We start from the raw sequence: 10,566 nt of genomic DNA, 5'->3' as shown, positions 1-10,566 counted from the left end.
CTCTAGTAAATAAGGGTTAGAGCTCTATGTCTATGTTAACATGCTAGTCGGCATGATTTATGGTCTGAGAGGCCATCAATGGGGAAAATAGGTTTACAATAATGCAAGACTTGTAGAGTACATGTAGGACTTTACAACATCTATGCAAGTGTTCCCTTGTCACGTGGCTGATTTATTGCCAGATGACTTTCCTCTAGGAGAGAAGAGGAGATGGAAGGTTGGTTTTAAGAAAGATCAAAGCTTTCACAGTTGTCATACCCCGCTATTTGTTCAGCTCAGCATGTCTTCATATAGTTAGTAATGTGTAGTTTACAATAGTGTGAAAGTTGCAGCACTTTTGATGTGGACTTGATGACTCGCACAATGTTGAAATTCACAAATACCACCATAACCCATCTCTGCCGCGCCTCGTACTCTGGCCTCATGGTTTCTATTAAATAATGGACAGTCTTGCACAAACACTGACTTCCAGCCATGCCAACTTGTCGATGACTAATGAAGTTCGTTGTCACACAGAATCCCCCTAAATCACAGAGAGGAGCCTGCACTGGATCACCGTGACATCCTGATGTTGCTCTGGATCTTTATGAGTTCCTGGGAACCTGTATCCCTTAAGATCCTGGGTGGTCTCCTCTGTGTCACAATCCCATTAAGGAGACAGTTGTTTAATCCCTGACTTCCTTGTCGGTATGCAAATAGAGTTTTCGAGAATCATCAATCGGTATTAAGCCCGTTGTCGAAAGGTTCTGAAAGGCGTCATTATCTTTAATAGGTCACCAGCATTTTATAGGGACTGTTTCGTGTTTGGCTACCCTGTTTTGTTTTCTTATGTTCCTTCTATAGAAATGTATGAATGTGGCAAAACCTTTTTTTTGGTGTTGTAGAAGAAGTCCAACATTGAGAGATGGAAACAAAAAAAAACAAAACACAGAAATGGACTGACTTGAAATCATATACGTTTGCGGCTTTGAGGCTGTGGTGGCAACTGTGAGGTGGAAGTCCACTCAACATGTGTTCAGGTTCACCTGTGGAGCGGAAACAGCTGTGTGGCTTGCCAGGACAGCATCGGCCCAGGAAAAAGAAAAATCACAAGCATTTTATGGGATCTTTTGAAGATGGCGGCTTTATTCCGGTGGGACTCCGGACTTGAAGCAGTCCAGTGAAGATTTAGCTCCTCTTTGCCTTCTGGTTTCCCAGTGCGTCGTGATCAGTACCTCAGTTCATGTGTGCATGGGAGAATCTCCCCGGCAACAGATTGTGCTGCTACTTGCAAATATGGCTGATACTGCAGCATCAATGAGCGCCCTCACATTCGTCTGTGGCGTGCTGCAGAGCCTCAGCCCTGCGCTGTGACCCGGTGCCAAAATGCAGACCAAATGAGGAATGTTTTATTATACCTGAAGCCTGCCTGCGATTCCAAATGAGAAGCACTAGAGAGGAAACTGTGTTCACTTGCATAGTTTGCCGATGACCAGAAGAACTCGCCCCGTCATCTTTGGTCTCCTGCTTCAAAGAAAACATGATGTCATGTTTTTTCAGCACCTCTGTATTGCAGGAATGACATTGAGGTGTTTACTCATTTTTCACTGCAAGGAAGTTTTGGGAATGACTTTGGATTTGTGGGATAACTTACTGCTCCCAAGTAAAATTCTTCCAGCTTCTTCTCGACTCTAGAAGGAAGTCTAGAATCAAGAGGGGGACCCCCTTACTGTAGGGAACATCGAATTTGATCTTGGTCTGTCTTTCTCCTCCTTTCTTCAGGTGACCTTGGGTTCTGTGGAGCTCCAGCCAGCTCCAGATCCTCTAGAGCTGAACCAGGAGATGATTGGCCAATCTCTAAAGCGCTGCATGGATCTAGATTCCGATCATTGCAAGCTTATGGATGAGAACGACAAACTGAAACGGGAGCATCAGAGGATTCTCCATGAGTAAGGAAGCGATGGAAAGCAGGGCAGAGAGAATATGTTGTGGAGAACTAATTTCAAGTTTAGATGAGAAGAGTCACCTCATGTTCAGTATTTGTGTGCTGATTGCCTTGTTTGCATGCAGGGATTTTTGCCTTTTGAATGGTTTTGCCAGCAGTTTATGTTGATTCATCCAATATAACATCATTATTGGTCACTCATTTCAGAGGGTTCCACCCAGTTTTGCAGACTAGGCTTGAGATTCTGGAAACTCACTCGTAATGAGTCACTTTTGTCTCGTTTTATTTTATATATTCCAGGTGCTTTTTTTGTGTGTGATTGTTTATCTGGGTATTCGTTCCCTGATCTGTGTTTGTGCAGAGCGTAGACATCAGCATCATTTTTTCTAGGACATGTATAGTAATTTATCTGTGCATGTTTCTCTCCTCATGCCAGTGCACACATACAGTATGGGAGTGGGAGTGCAGTTGCTTGTATGTACTGTAGGTTCTTTTGCACGTCTGTTTTTCTTAACCAGGCTGGAGCAGCAGGTTCAGGATAAGGAGACGTTGGAGAGGGAGCTGTACTCACGTTTTGTCACGGTGCTTAACGAGAAGAAGGCCAAGATCAGAGGCCTGCAGGATGCCCTCCGCCAGCTCCAACGCAGTACTCATCACCACCAGAGCGATGAGGAGCAGAGGGGAAGGTCTGCACGGCAAAGCGTCCTTTCATTCTGTGATGTTCCGTCATAAATCGAGTGAAAAAAATTTGTTTTCTAAAATCTGTGGGTTTTCATTAAAAGCTGAAAGACAAACCAAAAACAAACCCCAAATTCATGCAGTATTGAAGAATCTATTATTGCATTGATTAATTATTTGGCCTATGAAACAGGAGACATTTCCCATAATAACCCTGGAGTCTTAGGTGATGTCATCAGATGTCTCATTCAGTCTGAAGTCGAGTGTACTTTTTATACTGACTATTACTTTTACTGTAACGTGAAGCAAGAAAAAGCAGCTACCAGTAATTATCGTTGAGATTAAAAAACGTGAAGCTGAATCCATCAAATCCTGCCAAGGCAATGATCCATGTTCTGTCAGTAATTGCTGCAGCTCTGGTCTTGTTTTGTCGTAGACTCATGCTAGACTTCTTGTTTCACACTTTATGACTAACTCTTTTTTACAACTCAAACGTAGCTTGGCACTTAATTTAGCTAATTTACCTTTGAGTGGGGGAGAATTTTGTATTCAGAGTCAACAGAGGCCGTTTCTTTGGTTGCACACTTTCAAATTTGGTTTCCAAGCAAGTCAGATGTGTCAGATGTGCGTATGTGTGGGCCACACCTTTGGCACTTCCAGAGTACAGACGGTTGCTGATGTTTACAAGCCTGCGTGATATCTTCCGTCATTGCTCATGCACAGTGTCTGGAGGATTTTACTCATCACATGTATCTGGCTTTGCAGATGTCTCTCGGGGTCAATATAATAGAAGTTATTGAAAGGTGACGAGTCAAAGATTTATGGGTTAATGTTTTTTTCTTTTCTTTTTCTTCCACGGTCTCCCTCACACACGCACATGCTAATTTCTCTACATAAAACCTGACCTTCAGTGCTGGAAGCCAGGACGGAAGAGAGGAAACAGTTGGGGGCATCCATCCATCTCAAGGGCCAACTATTCTCATCACAGGTGTGTGTGTGTGTGTGTGTGTGTGTGTGTGTTAAAAATACAGTCATCAATCAAAAAGAGAAAGCTGCTTCTCCACCCATTAACCAAGCTATGCTTTGCCAACTAATCTAGAATTCATAACTGGGTATTAAGATGCTTAACCCTTATGCGGTGTTAGGGTCTGAACGGACCCGGTTAACACCAAATTAAGATAAATAAATAAGCACAGCATAAGGGTTAATATAAAACAAGAAAACCTCCGCCGACCACCTCAATCTCCCTATATTGTGACTTACACCAAAATATTTTTTATTTTATCAATAGTTTTAGATTCCATAACCATGAAAACAAACCTTTAGCATTGGATTCACGTTGATATCATTATTAGTTTTGAAGCTATTCTCAAAAAGCACACTTTCAGATACAACAAATCCATTTGCCTACTACTGCAAAAACAGAACCTGCTTTGTGGAGGTATTAATAAGAGAGATATTATTGAATGGGTCCAAAAACAAAATAGTTTTGTTGTGAAAATTGACCCCGGTTTCAACTGGATCTGTTTCCTCAGGTATTAAAGCTAGAAGTAGGGAATATGGGATGACATTTCCTGAAAATGTCATCAAGATCCGTCCAGATTTAATTATCTTGCTTAACAGACAGACATAAAAATGCCGGCAAAAACATAACCTCCTCGGCGGAGGTAAAAAAAAAAGAAGTATTTTTATCTCTGTCAGAATATGGTGCCAATAGCCATTATAATGAACAGATTGAAACATCTCCTTTCTAACTTCTCAGAATTAAGTAATGGAGGCCTTTCGTAATGGATAAATCTGAAATCAACTAGTACAATTAAAAACAAAACATGATGAGGTAATCCCAGGGTAAGATTCACTTACGTAGGTTCAGGTGACTTTAATGCGATTCGGATTGTCTGCTGTGTATTAAAGCTCAAAGGCACAGCAAGGACTAAGATATGTACGGTATTGGTTAAACGGTTAAAGATGGGGCCAAGTTCAACTTATTTAGTACTTTCTTATTCACCTCCATAGAGACAGCGACGCTCAATCCCACACATTAGACTCACAATATTAACACTAATATTAATCACTAACATGCTCCAAATGTTTTTTTGCCCATTCTCAATACTCTCTTTTGAGGTCAGAGGCCGTGATGTGACTCGGCATCGATTCAGACTCTTGAGAGTAAACTTTAGCTTTTACTCAAACTTATTTTATTGTACAATAAAGTTGACAGTTGAATACAACTGATTATATAAGCGGGGGGGGGGGGGGGTTTAACATTCACTTAAAAGAGCTCACAACCAAAGCGTATACCCTCGGGTAGCCGAGTTCTGGGAAACACTCATCAGTGAGTCATAAATCCACCCAGTGAAGTCTGCAGTGATTGCTTCAACACGGCCAGCAGTGAGGTGGTCTTCCCCCCCCCCCCCCCCCCCCCCCTTCCTCCATCATGCAGAGCAGCCGTGATATCACATCTGCTGAGTCATACCTCCCCATCTTCTGTAATGCTGCGACGCGCTGGGATAACCCACCGATCCTGCTCTCAATGGATGCGTTTGTGCTCAGAGCCATGTTCGTACCCCCCCGACAGGACAATACAGCGAAGCACATTGATGTAGGCTCTGCTGTCTGGCTCTTGTTGTTATTACTCACTTTCTTTCTCTCTTACACGCACACACACACACACACACACACACACACACGTAAAGCCCTCCCTCCCTCCTTTCCCCTGCTTGGCTTAATTGAAGATGGATGGAGGTTGCAGATTGCACAGCAAGAGTCCTTGCTCACAAGCTGTTGTCCAGAAACACTTTACAATGCTTTCTTTTGTTTTCAGCCTGTCAGGGAATTTCACTGGGCACTCGCTGCTTATCTTAGCTTTCTAACATTATGGGTGTGTGTTCCAAAACTGTTGTAGTATTTACACTAATGCAGTAGTCCAACAAATGATTCTCTGGGCGTTTCTCACTTGGCCTTTTAAGCACGGTGGTGGAAACGAGCCATACATTCGTGTCATGGCTCTTGACAATAAGCCTGCATTGTTACTTCTGCTTGGTATTTGTGCAGCCATCAGTTTCGTAACCTTAGCGATCAGTTCATGCACAGCCACCTTCACAATCACTGGTGGGGACGTGAGACATACGGTATGAGTTATGACAATGTTTTGTTTATGAATTCTGTGAACTTAAGAAGTAAAGCTGATCGATTTTGAGTCGCCACCCATTTGGCGAGTGCAAGGTTCGACCCAGATCTGAATCTGTGTGTGCCACAGCAAGATTTCTCCTTTGTTTGCATTCAACAATCTACTCGGCCGTCGTCTTCTTGTCGGCTACGCATTTTCCCCTTTGACGTGGTCGGTCGCGGTGCACCCTCGGGGCGTGTTGTCATACTGTTGATGCCTGATAAGAGAGAGTAATGATGGGGAAGAATTTCAGACAAAAGAAGACACTCTCTCTTTGACTCCTTCCACGTTTAGCCTCCAGGTTTGGCTTCTGACTTTGAGGATATACAAAGCATATCACTCACACTTAGCTGGCGGAAGATAAAGGAGATAAAGATGGAGGAAGGTGTTGCTGCTAAGGTGGAAGGAAGGGGTCGATAAAATGACAGACATTGCCTTTTTTAGCCAGATGGGCTGTAACTCCAGTCGATGTATTTATTTTTATTGCAAATATCCACTTTGGCAATTCCTGCATCTGTAATAAAAGATCAGACAGACAATGCAGTGTCAGGTTTCTAATGCTACCGCTCATTCTGTCCATCTGTGAGTTCAAATTGGCTTGCAGCATTGTTAAAGGCCAACAGCAGTGTTCGCTTGGCCCTTTAAATATATAAATGATTAAATCCCAAAGTGACCAGACTTGTGGGGAATGTCAGATTGTTTTTCCAGATAAAGGTCTCAGGACTTTGGGAATAGAGTGGACCAGGGTTAACTAAGGTCATCTCAGGCAACGCGAGCCGTGAAACTTCCACAAAATGTGCCAAAACCAGCATCGGCAGGGAATTAGTTCAAGCAATGAAGATGGTGAGTTTGGCCTTTGAGTTAAACCACCCATGTTTATTTGTAATGCATGTGCTGTTTGCAGGGCGTGATCTGCTGTGTCACGGGGTGTCTTTGGAACATACTGTTTCTGACGATGAAGAAGCAACAGCTCACAGGGCAGCGGAGGATTTTCCACGCCCAGAGCTCGGACCCTTGTGACCACAGGTCAGTTGGATAACCAGTGTAACGGAAAACGGACCACTCGACACCGTGCCTTCCCACGGAGAGGAGACACTTCTATTAAGAGACAATTTAACAGGAATTAAGAGATGACTTTTAGATGCCCAGTCTTCTTTCAGCTAGGTCGTAATCTGTGAACCAGTTTAGAGGAGTTCTGGAGCAGTGTAAGGAAAAGCATTTCAGAGCTTATCATTAGGGCTCTGTGAAACATTTTTCTCCTTGCCCTCAAATTTGATCCATGACTTCCTCTCGACATTCAGACAAACATCTGAGAAACCACCGCTGCAACAGATGTGTGGTCCCCTGCTGAGTTTTTATCTTCACTCCCAAGGCTGAATCATCATTTAGTCGTCAGCATTGGTATAACAGAAAAAAGAAAAAGCGCTTCCTGGCATCAACCGGTGTCCGGTCTGGGCTCTGCACCTTTCCGTGTGATTATTTAACATGTCTTCTTGATCTTACATTATTGATTCCATTCATAATTGGGGACATACAAGACTGCAGCACTCGTCTTAAATGTGGATCTGGTCTCCAGATGGAAAGAGTTTCTGCTGTCTGAAGAAAATGCTTTTTCAAGTTAACAGTAGCTGTTTAATTTATGTCTTTTTGATTTCATTCGAGGATTGACACCGTGCTGCTATGAATCTGAACATCTTAACTTAACTTGATAAATATGATCTGCTGTCTCTGACAGTTGAAGAGATAAATCACCTCCTGACAATGTTTTTATTCCCACAGTTGTCTCCTGAGCTTCCGACTCAAACATACAGTGTTGTGGGGTCCGTCAGCATTCAACAGCTGCTCATTTCTTCACACCATACTGACTCGGCGCACGAGAATACTTGGACGGCTTTAGAATTACAAATAGGCTCGGGCCGTCATAGCATATATTACGAAAGAATCCACACCCTGCCAGACAACCGTCAGAGGACAGCCTATATGGTCTGATGCGGAGTGTAAATATCCAGGGGGATGTCTTGGAGTACAACTTGAAGTCAGACAAATACATTAATCAGTGAAAAAGGGGGCGGCAAAAATCTGTACTTCTTCAAAACGCTGCTTTCATTTCATTGTCAGTCACCATGTTTTAAATATTCTGCGGTGAATTTGCGGAGAGCATGTGGGTCTTGTTTGTTTGTGTTGAAATGTTACAAAAACACACACAAAAACAATGAGGAAGGTTGTATCTGTTGCCAGCAAACTGCTCAGCATTGGTTTGATGAGCCTAAAAGATATCGATAGAGCCGATCTCTTTATCAAGTCGAGAAAATCTCTTCTGACCCCGGGCACCCACCCTTCATGGTCTTTGATCTGTTAGCCTCTGGGCGTAGTTTCTGGCAGCCATCCCTTAACCCCCCCCCCCAAAAAAACCGGGTCATTGATACAGCAAGTAATTAAATTCCAACATCAACCTTTGGTTTTAATCATTGTGTCATCAAGAGTGATGACAACAATAGGAGCTGTGATTTTTCTTTAAATTTAAGAATTAATGTGAAGAACCTGGGTAAAATAATTCCATTTTTAGAGACATGAATATATTGAACTGTTATTCCAATGTGCGTTGATTGAGGGGCTAAAATAATGCTTCAAAATGTGGTTTTGTTTATTTAGAGCAGATAATATATTACCGCTAACGTTTCCTTCCCTCTTCACCCTAGTCCACCTTCCTCCTCAATGAATAGATCAGATCAGAATTCTTTATTAATCCACCAGAGAAATTATTCAGATGCCGCCGCTCCAATGGATGTCACACACACAAATAGATGACATCCTCCTGATGGACACGATTTAAACCCCTTAAACGTCAGCCTATGACGGTGAAAATGTTCTCTTGATCGCTAGCCATCTATGTGGCAAGCTGCTAACGGCGAGTTAAACCGTCTTGGCATACTCTGGGAAAATACGTTAACAACCGGGCAACACTGCTATGGAAGTGTCCACAGATTTGATGCCAGATTTGGTCCCAGATTGTGAAAGCAGTTTTTCAGAACCCCAGAGCTCATTCTGCCTCCTGGTTTGATTTAACTATGACAATTACTCGCCACAGTCCACAAGAGAGTTTTGCCCTTTGTCTCTCTAATTCAATAAATCAAAAGCAGAACAAGTGGTGACGCCTTCTTTTCCCAAATGTTACAATCAAAGCCTTGTCCAAATGCGTCAGTGGTCATGTGATAACAGACGCTCAAACCCCCCACCCAGGGAGGGTTCTTCAGGAACTGATAGCATTGGTGCTAATGACTTGGAGGACACAGCAGAGAAATCAGAGTGTGGAAGCAATTTCTCTCAAGAGTTCGCCCTGAGCTCAAATGTGGCTGCCAAGCCCCTCAATGCTGAGTCTTTGTGGGATCAGATTAAGTGCAACAACTACTGAGGGACAGCCAGCTACACCCAGAAAACAGGGTGTCACCACCAAGGCAACCAAAGCTGCGTTGTTGCTGCTTATTCATCATGTCTTATGTGATGTTTCATCATGAAAATAAACGACACACCATATCTTTCATTTTCCTTTTTGTAAACTAGCATTTTAGTGAACAACAATTTAATCTCTCTGTTTTTTTCTTCTTCTCCTTTTTTCCCAGCTGCCCTTTCATTCAGTCGAATGCTCTGCGGCCCAAATTGCCTGAGGGCTGCGGTGCAAGGGGTTAATAGGGTTATGTTGTTTCTCACTATCTTCTACCTCTTCTTTTTTTTTTACCCCTGCTACCAGCCCTCCGGCCATCACAGCGTGTCTTCACACTGACAGTAGTGAACCTGTGGAGACCTATCCCCAGTCTTTATTTGACCATTCTAAGTTGGGAGACTGAGCTCCGTCAGTGGAGTAAAATAAAATGGCGTGTCTTCTTTGTGATTTTTCTTATTTTGAACAAAATCTCGTTTTTTTTTAATAATATAAAAAACATTGTAAATGTTTCAGCTTTAATTGCATTTGATTGTAATAAAAAACAAATTTCCTGAACTGTCTTAGTCAATATTTGTTTCATCTTGTTGTAAGTGGTGCAAATAAAGCATAAGAGTCACGGAACTGTTTATTTCCAGTGAATTAAAGTTTGCATTGAACACAAGAAATTAAAGCATACATATAGGGTAAAGCAGTCGACAGGCTTTTTATCAAGATGTCTTCCAGACAATAAAAGAAAAGAATATGCACAATTTGCAAAAACAAATGGGTTATCTTTAAATATAGGTGAAGGTTTACATTTTGTTTGTTAACATTGATTATAACACCCATGCATCCCTTATTAGCAGGGAAATTCCTGTTACGGTACTTATTCTGTTCACATAGGATTTCATTTTTGGAATAACACCCTGAAGTTAGACTCACAGGACCGTTTATTGCGGGTCCTTCCCATCGGTGGGTTTTTAAAGCTCCCCTGCAGCTGAAAGTGTCCCTGAGTGAGTGACGAGGGGCTGCGCCAGGTTGAAATTAAACGTTCAGTCGCTTGCTTATCATCATCATTCACTTACTGCGTGCACCTGTAGGACCCCCACCATCAAGGGAAATGACGGGAGTCTTCCTGCGTTTCTGCCACAGCGCTGCGGGGGAGACAGAATGGCCTTTGTCTGTCGTTTGGCTGTGTACCTTCCACATATCGCGATTTGGATTTGATTTATGAACAGCAGTGAAACAAGCAATTTCAAATTATCTTGACCCCCCCCCCCCCCAAACCTATACAGCACAATGAATGAAATGTGTCCGACTGCATTAACTGCCCCCCCACCCTTTTTTTTTTTGTTCACGGTGGGTATTACTGCT

At 42.7% G+C, this 10,566-nt stretch overlaps 1 protein-coding gene across 1 annotated transcript; it reads left to right on the top strand.

Annotated features, from left to right (window-relative positions):
- Positions 1-1,009: 1,009 nt before the first annotated feature.
- LOC137917232 (uncharacterized) lies at positions 1,010-9,183 on the top strand. Its single transcript, XM_068760052.1, is given in 7 exon segments — positions 1,010-1,132; positions 1,762-1,928; positions 2,443-2,610; positions 3,514-3,590; positions 6,676-6,734; positions 6,736-6,797; positions 9,012-9,183. Coding segments are annotated over 7 exon segments (828 nt in total).
- The last annotated feature ends 1,383 nt before the right edge of the window (positions 9,184-10,566 follow it).

The sequence above is a fragment of the Brachionichthys hirsutus genome, unplaced genomic scaffold (genome assembly GCF_040956055.1).
Source record: "Brachionichthys hirsutus isolate HB-005 unplaced genomic scaffold, CSIRO-AGI_Bhir_v1 contig_675, whole genome shotgun sequence".
Lineage (NCBI taxonomy): Eukaryota > Metazoa > Chordata > Actinopteri > Lophiiformes > Brachionichthyidae > Brachionichthys > Brachionichthys hirsutus.
This window is presented reverse-complemented; position numbering and strand designations above follow the sequence as displayed.